At 43.2% G+C, this 14,701-nt stretch overlaps 2 protein-coding genes across 2 annotated transcripts in view; both read right to left on the bottom strand.

The window, feature by feature from the left end:
- The window catches only part of uhrf2 (ubiquitin like with PHD and ring finger domains 2), a 38,444-nt gene extending 31,114 nt beyond the window's left edge, over nt 1-7,330 (bottom strand). The window contains exons 1-2 of the mRNA XM_028973551.1: nt 7,311-7,330; nt 7,014-7,196 (exon numbers count right to left, since the gene is read on the bottom strand). Of these exons, the coding sequence (XP_028829384.1) occupies nt 7,014-7,166 (153 nt within the window). The 5' untranslated portion in view covers nt 7,167-7,196; nt 7,311-7,330. The remainder of the gene's footprint in view (nt 1-7,013; nt 7,197-7,310) is intronic.
- A 1,833-nt stretch (nt 7,331-9,163) lies between these two features.
- Nucleotides 9,164-12,820, bottom strand: oaz1b (ornithine decarboxylase antizyme 1b). Its single transcript, XM_028972921.1, is given in 6 exon segments — nt 9,164-10,140; nt 10,252-10,337; nt 10,459-10,631; nt 11,092-11,178; nt 11,180-11,231; nt 12,592-12,820. Coding segments are annotated over 6 exon segments (654 nt in total). The 5' UTR covers nt 12,717-12,820; the 3' UTR covers nt 9,164-10,009.
- Between the last annotated feature and the right edge of the window lie 1,881 nt (nt 12,821-14,701).

Raw genomic sequence — 14,701 nt, 5'->3', positions numbered from 1 at the left:
TTATAGACTAGTACTTCAGGAGATCATAAAAACGTTCGTATTATTAAATGGACACCCTTTTATATCTGACATCAGCTGTCAGTTGTCCCTTTAAATCCACCAGCTTGCACACACACACACACACACACACACACACACACTCGCTCTCTTCACCTTCACACAAGCATGCTGGAATGCGTCATTCAGCAAGTGGTTTGTGGTACAGGGTTCCGCAAGCGAAAGTCATCCCCAGTCTGGTTTAGTAATTGCAAAGCCCCGGCGCCGGATGAGCACGACGCTTACGACTCCCATCTTCACGAGCCACTGCACCGAAATGCGGAGGCATGCAAATAAGGTCCCTGTTCTTATCAAGCGGCGAGCCTCGCGTGAACTCGCACGCTCACCACAGCCCAAAGTCGGCTAAAAAAAAACAAAAAAAAAAGGGACACGAGCGGCGTGGCAGAGGCAGGCCCCCCCAGCCCCGATCCTCGTGTTCAGGGGCGAATTTTAATCAGAGAGAGCACCTTTTAAAAAGGCGACGTGGCACTGCGCTGACGGAGACCCAATACTGTTGCACCAAACTCACAGGCCGCAATTTTGGACTGTTGCGGAAGTTGACCGATGATGTCAGTATTTATGGAATACTGTAAAATGAGAATGGAAATGGAAGTTCCTCTGGAATAATTAGGATCTTCACAGCAGAATGAGTTATTTACGGTTTTCAGGCAGACAAGGAGTCGCTCTTCTCCTGCAGTACGGCGACGTGAGTTTCGGACTGAGGTAGAAGGCCACAGTATCCACTATGCTTCTCATTCCTCTCACCCAGGAAAAAAAAAAAAAAAAGCGTAATTAGTTAATTAAAAGATGCAATTCCGACATGTCCTGTACGCCCAGTGCATCTTTAAGGAACTAATAAAGGCCCAGCATGACATCGAGCTCACAGTGAGAGGGGAGGAAACTGGAGAGGGGAGGAAAAAAAAAAAAAAAAAACCCACTCCAGTGCTGCCTTTGCTGAAACTGGACTCGGCGACTCAACACAACCACCCGGCGCTCGGCAGTCGAGGATCGGGTGTGTCCGTACGCGTGCACGCTCCTACTCCCATGGCCAAAACCCGGGGCCGCCGTGTTCGCCCAAGTACGAAAAGAGGTCACAACCCCGAACATGAACTTCAGGAGAAACCAGACAAAATGGGGTCCGTAAACTACGACAAGCAACGAGTCCAAACGCTGGTAGGAGTCCGGCCCTCAATCAAGCGAGGCATCGAGCCGAGCCGAAGTCACCAATGAAAACACGGCACATGACCAATCACGGGCGAGCAGGAAAGCGCTTTAGCAACAGCATGGTCAGCTGGGTGTGCTCTTTTATAAGCGAGATACAACTCATTAACTCTTTCATGAGAGCACGCTAAAAGGGAAAAGGGGAGAGTGGGCAGGGAGCACAACGTTACATCACCACAAATATAATCTAAATTTTTATTATTTAAAAAAAAAAAAAAAAAAAAAAGATGCTGTTTCACAGGTTGCTCTCACGCGAACCAGAGCTGAAAAGCAGCGAGGACGCCATTTTGAAAGGGATTTGGTTCCTGGCAACGCTATCTAAGCGGGGTAAAGCGAGCTGCTCATTCTTCAAATGACTTCACACGTGGAAATCCCCCATCCCTGCCCCCTCCGCCCGTTGGCCAGGGCCTACCGGGTACAATCTGTCTAGAGAGAGCTCCTCTGTCGAGCTGTACGCCTGAACAAATACAATCGAAGTTAACGCGCCACTCATTTGCTCCTGTTAAAGGCTTGTGTGGCACAGCGAGGCAACAGCAATGAAGAAGCGGGGGGAGGTCAAACAACAAAGCCTCACGTGAAAAAAGCGCTGGGCTGAGAAAATACATGTCAAAATGTTCAAATAAAGGGATCTTACTTCAGAAAATGGAAGACCCCTTCAGAAAAATGGTTCTAAAGTGCCAAAGTGCCATCATTTTACATGGGACAGGGAAAAGCAACACAAAGCTAGGCCTGTATGGCAGAGGCTTATTTGTAATGCTAAACTCTCATAAAAACACAATGACATCCTTAACTGCATAATAAAAAAAGAAATATATTTTTAAAGACATACTGCAATATGAAATGGAGTGTGAAGGACTTTCAAATTGAGTGACACATCAAATGTGTTATGACAAATGTGTGTTTATGCGAGAGAGAGAGAGAGAAACCGGCCTCGGGCCTTTTATCTGGATTTCCGTCATGGTTCAGCATTGAGCCCTGATATTCTTCTTATTCTTCTTCTTATTAATTTGTCTCTGTACACTGTGATTCTAGTTATTAGAAGTGCTCTTGACATTGACAGACAAATTAGTCCACACTACATTACTGTACTGTCTCGAGGGACTCCTCGAGTCCCAGTTTACCACTGGTTGTAAACCTCTAGTCATTGCCTTGTGCCCAATGAAATATGATGGCCTGCCTACGAGTCCTGCAGATGGAGTAACTCCTGAGGTTCGGTGGTGTATTACAGGATCTCTGGCCTTGGGTGTCTGCGAACAAAACCAAGTAAAACTGTATGCATTTGAGGTTCGTATCAGGTCTCTGGATCAGAGTAATAAGTAAATCCTCTGGGAGTTAAAACAGTTATTCCTCGTGAGGCTCGTTAGTGATTATTAGAAAATGATTAGAATTAGCTTTATAGTCCTATTTACAACTCAATTTAATTGACTTATTTAAGATTATTTTTTTGGACAAAATATTAAAATAATAAATCCCTATCTAAATTTCTTTATGGTTAGTCAGGTGTCTCATATTTGGAATTTATTATTATGGTCACGTACCAAAATTCAATAACATAATTATAACATATATGAATGATTAAAAAAACTATTGGCTGTTATGCAAGTCCCGCACCTCATGCTATGCTTCAGGAAACTATGAGAAAGCTGAGCTCCCACCCCATGCCAGGCCTCAGGAAACAATGAAGACAGGAGACCTCCCACCATCCACCTCTACTTCATCTCAACTATGATCTCAGATCAGACGAGACACCCCAATAACTACATGGAGGAAAAGAAACTAACAAAGACTGCAAGAAGAAAGGATGGAACCCAGCACTCAATATCAGTCTGTTGAAGGCATACGCTGTGAACAAGCTGATAGGAGCCGAGCTGAAAAAATATCACAAAAAATGCATAGTTGTTTTTCCAGCTACAATACCACCAATGTAAAGTTTTTCAGAAAATAACTTTAAATGAGAGTAGCTGCACTTCACTATCGGTGCAGTACGCATTAGCGTTGGGGATGGAAAGATACATCATGGTGAGAAATGTGTTTTTTAATTAAAATTTGCATTTTTCACATGTAACGCCCCTTTATGAAATATTGCCCTCAATTTGGTGACCTCTAAATTCATTAGATGACCACATCTCACACAATGAACCTTTAATGTTACAATCATACCATTTGATATTTTATATAATTCGTGGCTATATGAACAAGTTCTATGCTGGATTATTAATCAGGGCTGCTAAATGGATTGTTCAGTGCATCCAGGATTTTTGCAGGCTTCTTGGGGATTGTTACAGCCTAAAATGGCTGATTCCAAGGCGAGTTCTCCATAAAACCTGTGATGCAACTTGTTCCAGTCAGAAGAAAAAAGCAGTGTTATGAGTGTTGCAGTGGTGTCTGTCGACAGTGAAATCTTATAAAGCTGTGATGGGGCCTGTCCACGAATACTACCTTTCCACTGCTCTGACTGGCAAAGCTTACAGACAATGTCTGGTCAGTATAACGGCATGAGGGAATGGACAGAAAATCTCAATTGAGTAGATGCCCTCCTGAACATTTCAGGTGTGATGGAAAAGTACCAGACACCCCTGAATAAAAATACACTCTCCTTTGTCCAATTTGATGCGCATTTGGGAAGTGCAAAAGAAAAATGTGGAATACAAAAACACTTAATCATTATAAATGAAGAGCATGCAATGTGTCAACGGCCACCACCACACTGACTGTGCACGTATACACACAACAGGACCACAACCTTCATCTAACAGGGGGTTGCATGGTAATTTGTATTTACAAATGTCTGTGTGATTTCTTCCTTCTGTATATTTGTTCCTTTTTCAGCTAGAAGCATGTGTGATCACTTTTTATGTTAAAGTTTTCTCCAATTCAGTTGTATTCAGTTTCCATTAGTAAATCTCCAAAAAAAAAAAAAAAACTTTGAGAGCATTTCTTCTCTAAAACACTGTGACAAACAAAAATGTATATGGGAACCACTGAAGATCTTTCTTAGACATGCAAATAAGAAAGGTCCCCAATAACTTTAATACAGTGCTAACACTTCATACTCTACAACACACACAAGGTTTCACTCTCAAAATTTTGAATCAAATCAATACGCAAAAACCACACATACAGCATTTATCAGACGCCCTTATCCAAAGTGACTTTAAATCAGTAATTACAGGTACAGTCCGCCTGGAGACACTCAGGGTTAAGTGTCTCACTCAGGGACATAGTGGTAAGTGGGGTTCAAACCTCTGACTTTGTGGTCTTCTTGTTCATAGGCAAGAACTAAACTTAAAGGTGAGAAATGCGGTTTTTAATTAAAATGAGCATTTTTCACATGTAACACCTCTCTAAATTTATTAATGACCACATGTGACACAATAAACCTTTAATGGTACAATCATACCATTTTATATTTTATATAATTCATGGCTATATGAACAAGTGTTATGCTGGATTATTAATCGAGCATGAACAGCAGACTGCAACAATTGTCAGCCTGTGTCAAGACTGCAAATGGATTGTTCAGTGCCTCCAGGAGTTTTGCAGGCTTCTTGGGGATTGTTGCAGACTAAAATGGCTAAAATGGCCTAAAATGGCTGAAACTTACTGTAACCTAATGGTTACTTGATCAAGATGTGTCTCCCAAGCAGGGATTAATACCTATCTCTCTCTCTCATACATATATATGTATGTATGAGATATACACACACACACACACACACACACACAGTACAGGCCAAAGGTTTGGACACATCTTCTCATTCAATGTGTTTTCTTTATTTTCATGACCATTTACGTTAGTAGATTCTCACCGAAGGCATCAAAACTATGAATGAACACATGTGGAGTTATGTACTTAACAAAAAGTGGAGACCTGGCCTCCACAGTCACCGGACCTGAACCCAATCGAGATAGTTTGGGGTGAGCTGGACCGCAGAGTGAAGGCAAAGGGGCCAACAAGCGCTAAACACCTCTGGGAACTCCTTCAAGACTGTTGGAAAACCATTTCAGGGGACGACCTCTTGAAGCTCATCGAGAGAATGCCAAGAGTTTGCAAATCTGTAATCATAGCAAAGGGCGGCTATTTTGAAGAAACTAGAATATAAAACATGTTTTCATTTATAATTCCACGTGTGTTCATTCATAGTTTTGATGCCTTCAGTGAGAATCTACCAACGTAAATGGTCAAGGAAATAAAGAAACACATTGAATGAGAAGGTGTGTCCAAACTTTTTGCCTGTACTGTATCTATACACACATACATACACACACACACACCATTACCAGAGGCATGTTTACAACTTTTAAGCGGCAGCAAAAAACAAAATGAACCCAATGCTTTTCATTTATCTCCCATAACTAGACTTCTAACTTTCCTTTATTGAATACTCACAGGTACGGCTTAAAATGAAGCTTACAGCGCCTCAAACCACTAAACCTCACTATTATAATCTTAATGATATAAATTCATTAAAACAGAGCTGTTTACTGGCCTTTCACAGTTCAGTCATTAGGCACTTGTCATAAAAAAAAACTGTGAACATTTATCGTACATAAGAACTCTTTAAAAGCCAGACTGTCACACAATAATCACAGTCATGAAAATATCAACTTCCAGTTACACGTTTTTTTTCGCCCCTAAATAGTTCTGGCTCAGTTCTGGGTAACAAACTTGATCCTCGGAGGAGGAGACAACCAGGATGATGCTGGCCCTTCCACCACCACCACAGACCATGCACATTTCAGACCAGCGTGTACAGCATGAGGCCGCTTCTCCACCACAGGGTCTCACATGTGCCTCCGTGGCACTGACCACTCCAACTTAACATGAACTCGCTCACAATACGTACTAACACCGAGATGTGATGCGTGTCCTTGCTTCCTTTCAGCCACGACAGTACAGACAGGAAGGAATCCAGACCGCAGCCTTGTACGACTAACGTTCTGAAGGCACCATGAGAGGTTGCATCCATGAGTGATGTCCTCAGCTAAAGTTCACCGTTCCAGCACATGCACGTCGGAACATTTACATTTACAGCATTTATCAGACGCCCTTATCCAGAGCGACTTACAATCAGTAGTTACAGGGACAGTCCCTCGGGAGACACTCGGGGTAAGTGTCTTGCTCAGGGACACAATGGTAGTAAGTGGGGTTTGAACCTGGGTCTTCTGGTTCATAGGTGAGTGTGTTACCCACTAGGCTACTACCAGCCTTCACATCACGACAAAATGACAAACACGGGCAGCGCTGGCGAATGACGTCACACGCGCTCTTTCCGATCCGGACGGCGGAGCACGTGCATCCTCCTCCTCGCCGCGTAAACAAACGTCGGAGAGGAGAGGAAGAGGAGAAGAGAGGAGAAGAAGAGGAGAAGAGGAGGGGACGGCCAAACGTGCAACGCAGCTCAGGCCTCTGCAAACGGCCGCCCTGTTCACAACAAGTCAAAAAAAAAAAAAAAAAAAAAAAAACAACAACGAATGGCGGCATATGTAAAGACAGCAACACCCCCGATCACCCCACGCAGCGCGGCTACAGCAGGCCGGCTGCCCGACGTGGGAAGCGCGGGTCTCCGCTTCTTGCGCAAGAGCCGCTGGCGAATTCCCACCAAAACAGGAAGCCCGGGACGCGCGGGGCTCGTTAGCCACCTAGCCGCTTCTAATCCGTCACGGGCGGAAAAAACACGCACACGCACAGAAAATAAAAACGTACACGTGTGTGTGTGTGTGTGTGTGTGTGTGTGTGGACGACGCGGGTTTACCTGTTTCCCCCTGTAGAACAGGCGCTGCTGTTCCGGGTTCACGTTGAAAATCTCCTGGATTTTCAGCCTCAGACTCTCAATCTTGGTCAGCCGGGAGAGGTCCTCGATGGTCCGGGTCTCCTTGCCGTCAATGGTCCGGACCTGGATCCACATGGCTGCGCCGCGGAGACGGTGGCCACAATGCTGCGTGGGGAGAGAAGAAGAAAAAAACAAACAACAACAACCGCTGCGTGTTTACAGCGCGCCGCGGGGGCGTGGAGGGGGGAACCGGGGGGCTAAAATGGGGGAGCAGCTCACAGCTCCATCGCGCTCCGCACCGCGCCGCGCCGCTCTGCGGGGGAAGAGCGCCGCTGGCGGGAGGAGCCTCGCACGGGGGTCACGGCGCCGAGCGAGATCTCGTTAAAGACACAGCGCGCTTTTCGGCGTCGTGGGACGTCGGTACGCTGCTCGGTGACGCGGTTCTCGCCGTCGCCCACCGTGGATACTGGCGGACGACGTGAGACAAGCGTGCAGCGACACGCAAGCCACACACACGCTATGTATAATATAATACACAGTTTTTTTTATTCTCCCCATAATGCGTATGGCTTAATACTGTCGCTTATCATTATCGTATTGTGTTTATTTGTATTCTCTTCACAATTCTGAAACCATATACAGTACAGGCCAAAAGTTTGGCCTGGATAAGGGCATCTGATAAATGCTGTAAGGTGGTAGTAGCCTAGTGGGTAAGACACTCGCCTGTGAACCAGAAGACCCAGGTTCAAATCCCACTTACTACCATTGTGTCCCTGAGCAAGACACTTAACCCTAAGTTGCTCCAGGGGGGGACTGTCCCTGTAACTACTGATTGTAAGTCGCTCTGGATAAGGGCGTCTGATAAATGCTGTAAATGTAAATGTTTGGACGCACCTTCTCATTCAGTGTGTTTTCTTTATTTCCTTGACCATTTACGTTGGTAGATTCTCACTGAAGTGATCAAAACTATGAATGAACACATGTGGAGTTATGTACTTAACAAAAAGTGGAGACCTGGTATCCACAGTCAGCGGACCTGAACCCAATCGAGATGGTTTGGGGTGAGCTGGACTGCAGAGTGAAGGAAAAGTGGCCAACAAGTGCTAAACACCTCTGGGAACTCCTTCAAGACTGTTGGAAAACCATTTCAGGTGACGACCGCTTGAAGCTCATCCAGAGAATTCCAAGAGTGTGCAAAGCGGTAATCAGAGCAAAGGGTGGCTATTTTGAAGAAACTAGAATATAAAACATGTTTTCAGTTATTTCACCTTTTTTGTTAAGTACATAACTCCACATGTGTTCTTTCATAGTTTTGATGCCTTCAGTGAGAATCTACCAACGTAAATGGTCATGGAAATATAGAAACACATTGAATGAGAAGGTGTGTCCAAACTTTTTGCCTGTACTGTATGTCTGCACTGAACGAGCTGCTTTTAATCTCATTGTACATGGATATAGTGACAATAAAAGTCATTATATTCTCTTTTTTTTCCTTCTTCCAAGATCCTGGCTTTAATCTGTAACTAATAATTTATTGCTGATCACAAATAATTATAGCACTGTACATGGAAGCTGAAAGTTTTTTTTATTGTTTTAAGTACTCAAGTGACACAGACAAGACGTGCATGCAGATCAATTTGTGTCTTAGTTGCTGCAGGGGGGGGACTGTCCCTGTAACTTCTGATTGTAAGTCGCTCTGGATAAGGGCATCTGATAAATGCTGTAAATGTCTATATTAAAACCTATTTAGAATGTAGTGAATGATTAAAAAAAAAGCTACACCAATAGTTGGTATTAATGTCCACCATGTATTAAGATAGTCCTCTCATGCATTTCATTTGACCATACAACACCTTAAAACCACTATCACAAATCACTTTCAGTGAGATAAAATGTCTGTGGTAAATGAAACTGTTTTGCAGGTTGTTTAGTTACCTGAATAAAACAATCTCACAGGAACATGGTAGAAGCATGTACTGAACGTGAAATATTGCACAAACAGGTTCCTGTCACATAGTAAAAAGCATCTTTTTAAGATACACATTATTCTAAACAGTGTAAGAAAATGGTGGAAGTGGTGGTAACCAAGAGCAAAATCTACAAATCATGTAAAAAATAAAAACACGACCAGAAAATGTTTACATTTTTTTTATTATCACAGAAGCACAATAGGTACCACTATGCAGGTGTTCATCAAATTTCCAAATGGTCAGGAGAGGCAAAAAAGGAATGCTAAACCAGCAGGAACAGCACAGCCAAATGACAAACAACGCTAACATAAAAAAAACAAAACAAAAAAAAAAAACACTTTGGATGTTCTGATCAAGCTCTGTACCAATTCACTCATCCCTGCAACAGTCTGGTCTTGTTCCTCATGTGCATGCACACATTCCAGTGCAACACGGATCTGCATTGATTTAACACCTCCAGGTTGCCCCCCCCCCCCCCCCCCCACCACGATGTTGGGCTACATCCAGCAGATAAGTACCAAATATGTGTCCTCATGCCAAAGGGGAAGTTTAAATGTCAATGAACGAGCCAATCAAACAATAATGAGGCCGTACCCAAGTGTAAACTATTTATTTACGTATATTCACCAAATTTTTTTTACTAACCATTTAACTCTGCTTTAAAAAAAACAAAAACTAACTAAACATTGAGTGATATTTGTTATATGCTTATAATGTCTCTTCAAGAGCTTCCCTCTTACGGTTATGTAAATACCAAATTGACCTAAATAATGAGAGTACATACCACTCAACAAAGAACAGTACAGAGTAGTGGGGGTGAGGGAGGCCAAGATTGGGAGTGAGGGGGGAGTCAGCCATACCACATAGAACACATCTAAACTACAAACGTCTATGGAACAAATAAGCATAGGAGGCCTTAAGCATTCAGGGGCATTGAGAAGGGCAAAGAAGTGTGATTGTTGAAAGCAGGGAGAAGTAGATGCGCTGTGAGGGTAGAAGAGGTCGAAACTAATCTTCATCTGAAGAATCCCTGTCGAAGTTGTAGGCCATGAAGAAAACATCAGGTCGTGGCGGGACAAGGGCATGGCCTGGTTTCACAATCTCAAAGCCCAGAAAGCTGAATGTACGCACCAACTTAGCTGTTGACAGTCAGGGGAGAAAAAAAACACAACAAAAGACATTAACAAAATGATCTTTGAAAGGAAGACAAAAGCAGAATCCTTCATTCAGCTTTAATAAAATCAACCTACCATGATCTTCCCTGTTCTTATAAAAGCAGACAAACACGCTGACAACCTTTAGATGTTCTTCGGCAAATTCCAGAAGAGATGCAAAGCTGTGAGGAAAAACGTCAGTTTAGCATCACATGTGACCCATGTTCGTAATGGGATCTGATTACAAACAATAAAAAGATTGCTACTTTGATTGCTAAAATACTATAGGGCCTGTCTGCTCACCTCTCCTTGCTGCCCTCAGGGAGCAGGTCCCGGGGAATCTCCACATACAGGTTGGGCCCACTCAACACTGCCTCCCAGTGGATCACCTTGGAGACAGTGGGTCGGCTCTGGAAGTGGAGTATCCCTGGGCGACCGCCCCCTGCAGGCTCCTCTGTCACAGTCAACTTCCTGTCCTGGGAGAGGAAACGGAACGGAGAATTGAAGGGACAGAAAGAAAAAAGGTATAGTGTTCAGCAAAGATGAAAATATTCCATAAATGCACTTAAAATGATTCTATACATCCCGTTAAATTTAACTTAAATAATTTAACAACCTGTACTCTCTTGGCCCGCAATCCGGGCAGCTTACACATGTCCAAGACTGCTTATAAAAGCTCCCTATTTTATAACAAATACAAAACCTTGTTCTCAGAGTTGCATACATACTATATGAACAATGAAACAAACATGCACCATACTAAGCATATGTTAATTATAGCTGTTTTTTAATAGAAATTAGTCCAGGATAGCCTTGAAGGGAACCCCCCCCCACACACACACACCTGTCTCATTTGATAAACATTTAATTAGTTCTTCAGTTAAAAATAAAACCAAGAACATGCCAACGTGCATTTTGTTGTAAATCTGTACTCACTGAGTACAGCAGTCGAGCAGTAGGAGTGTGATCCCGTTGACCATTCCCTCGCCCACCTGGGATCTTCAGGGGTGGGAGAGGGGCATCAGGAGCACCACAGAGGCCCCGGACCGCGGGTACTACTACAGTGCAGGGACAGGCTGAGAATGAAGTAGACAAGGTCAGACATTACATTTTATGCAAGTCACATTTCAACTCAGGGCAAAGGTTCACAAATGCATATAAACTCCAACGATATTCTGCAACTGAAGCAAAACTGAACTCTTACATCCCACTCACAATCCTGCTGCTAATATTGTGGTAATCTCTTAGAAACCAGTCTCCCCCCCCCCCCCATGACTGGCTAGACTGGGAACCACTAAAATCATGGCAACCACACAAAAACCGGTTCTGGAAACAACCTTTTGGGCAATATTCTCTTTAAAATAACTCTGGAAATCTGCATTTCGGGCAGTCAACCCGATTCCTTTTGGATGCTGACCAGTACTAATTTAGGTAAATATGTATGTTTTAAGCATTCACCTTTTCCTCTATAATAATTACAGCAACGAAGTAATCAGTATTCACACTGGCTGATGAGCAACACTGGTGGGATACTGTATTAAAAAAAAAAAAAAAAAAAAAAAAAAAAAACGCACAAAGAGAATGTACTTTGGTTTCATATTCTCTTCAAATTAAATGGTTGCAACACGCAGGTCTCTGGTGACCAGTCTCCAGACCTTATTTACGAAGACGAGAACAAAAATGGGGTTTTAATACTACTGCAAATATACAAAAAAAAACCCCGTCTCCGTAAGCCCTGGGCTTATATAAGGGCGATTGAATATAACGACGCTTTAAAAAAACACGACATCGATCATTCGAGAAGCCAGGAACAAGCGACGTAAAAGAGGAACTTCAGCTGCGGTGACGTAATAACGTGGGCCTGAAGAAAACAACCAGCTAGCTAGCGTTAATCGGGAAGATTATTCTGCAGTAATCGACGTATTTCGATAAATTTGTAACTTGAACGCCACACATTAAATACAGTTAACCATCACGTCGCCGACTTAAGCGCTGTCAACCTTTACAAGGGATCGATATTTATACGGGGCCTTTAAATTCTTAAAAATTGCCACACACCGAACCATCTACAAAAAAAAGTGCCCCGCTCAACTCATTATAAAAAAAAACAAGGCTTATCGTAATGGAAACGCGGCGAGCTACGAGATGAAACATTAAACAGGTCCTCCGCGATGCTAATCCGTTATCTTGCTAGCCCGCTAGTCACGTACGCTTGTGACGTATTAGCACGCTGCTAATGCAGGGGGAAAAGCGAGCCAGACGTCGTGTTCCGTACACGCGGTAATATTCACAACGCGTTAAAACCGGACGGGCTCGTCCACCCTCTCGAAAAAGAAAAAAAAAACCATCACGTCGCGGTGGAGAGAGAAAAAAACGAAGAGCCGAGCCGAGCCGAGCCTCCCCTCCCCCACGGCGGCTCTCCGCGGCTTCACTTACTTGCCGATCATGTCACAAATACTACTACTCAGCGCGTCCATGGCGGCCTGGTACTGCTGTTTTCCTTCTTTTTCGCGAGCAAAGCAATGACTGTTCAGTATCCGCTGGAGGTTGGATTTTACCATCCGGCCTCGAAGAGGGACAAGACGGCCTGACTTCGCTCGGCTGCGGACGCTCCGGAGTGAGGCAGGCGCGCAGTCTCCTCGGCGAGAGGTGAAGAGGATCCGCGGGGGTGGGGGAATGGAAAAGTACTGAGAGCTGCGCCGAATAAACGGAAGCGACCTGCTCGCTCTCAGCGCTCTCTTGTTTTTGCGCTGAGCGCAGTACAAACGAAGAGGTTCGTGTATATATTTATACACTTATATACGTATATACGTGTGTGTGTGTATATATATATATATATATGTATATATATATATACACACACATACATATATACGTGTGTGTATGTAGATATTTATACACTTATACACTTATATACGTATATACGTGTGTGTGTATATATATATGTATATATGTATATGTATGTGTATATATATATATATATACACACACACACACACACACACACACACATACATACATATATACGTGTGTGTATGTAGATATTTATACACTTATACACTTATGTATATATATGTGCGTGTGTGTGTGTGTGTATGTATATATTTATATCTATTTTTTTGTTGTTGCACGAAGTGTTTCGAGAACCACAAGACGTTGACTACACACAACCCGATTAGCTACCAGTGGTTAAAATATGCTTAAAACGAGCTAAAAGCTAAATGTTGCTCCACATTTCAGCTCTCAGTAGCAGTTCGGAATCCTGTGCACACCAAAAATATTCAATAGGAGACCCTTACACTGAGCATCTATACTGTAATATAGATGCTCAACCTAGGCGTTGAGCATGTTGTGTAGAAACATTTTCGTGGTAAAAAAAAACAGTTAAAATACACACGAATGTGTCTTGGTAATAATATGAGATATTAAGATATCAGTGAAAATCAGTTTTCACGGGTTCTCAGTAGCAGTTTATGATAAAGACATATACTGTTGGACGTTTACATATCATATAATAAGAATACACATTATTTATCCATGCATGTTGTCGGAGCCGCATGACTCAGGGCAGAGGTGACATATAAGGGGACACCACGGCCGAGTATGTTTTTATCAGCTTATTAATCAGTCATCATGTAAGAAAAGAACACACACAGAAAAAAAGGGCAGTGTGACATTCTCTTCTCTGTCTCAAGCTCTTTTGTCCTCAGTAACCCTAAATCAGCAAACAGGCCATACCCAAGCAGGACCCCCACAGGGTGTTCCACAAAACAGGATTTCTCAGTTAGCTGGATTAAGTTAAATATAGTAAGAAGCCTTAGCTAAATTCTTATCGGACATTCATGACGTCTGGCTTAAGTTCAATACCCCTCAGGCCAGCAAAGGGGAAATCAGAGAAAACCCCAAAACAACACAAGACAGGGCAGGGAGACAGGCAGACATCCCAGTAGTCAACACAATGTCACGAAAAGCTTGTAAATGAAGGTGTGTTGTGAGTTTTGGTCTGGTGGCACATCTCGACTTCATCCACTAGGGGGCAGCATTTCACCAGAATGCCGGCTTGTCCACACCTTGTTTGGCCATACAGCCTGCACAGACCTGGTAATCACCATCACACTCCAAATGAACCACAACCACAAAAATAAAAGTAAGACTACATAACTGACTAATTCGACAGACTGGAGGTTAGAATATGACACTAAGGCAATGTTACGGCTTCTCGCCTCATGGTTTTGATGTGAGAACAAAGTATTCTGAGCATTACAGTCCATATTGAAAACAAGTAATGGTGCTCAGAAGGCCAAATCATTAGAAAGTGTATTAAAGACACTTGTCTATGAGACCAAAATGACAAATATGAAAATATAAATCAGAGTCTCCACTATTATTACCTGGTGTTTTCAGCAAGCTATGTTAATTTCCATTTCATGTTAAACCACACAGCTGTTTTCAGGTGATCAAAAATAGGGGCCACATGGGGGCCAGACTCTGAGTTCGACACCCCGCTCAGACGCTGTGTGTGCTGTCAGTTTGCATGCTCTTCAGT

Source organism: Denticeps clupeoides, chromosome 3, assembly GCF_900700375.1.
Source record: "Denticeps clupeoides chromosome 3, fDenClu1.1, whole genome shotgun sequence".
Lineage (NCBI taxonomy): Eukaryota > Metazoa > Chordata > Actinopteri > Clupeiformes > Denticipitidae > Denticeps > Denticeps clupeoides.
Note: the sequence above shows the minus strand (reverse complement) of the source record. Positions and strands in the feature narration are given on the sequence as shown.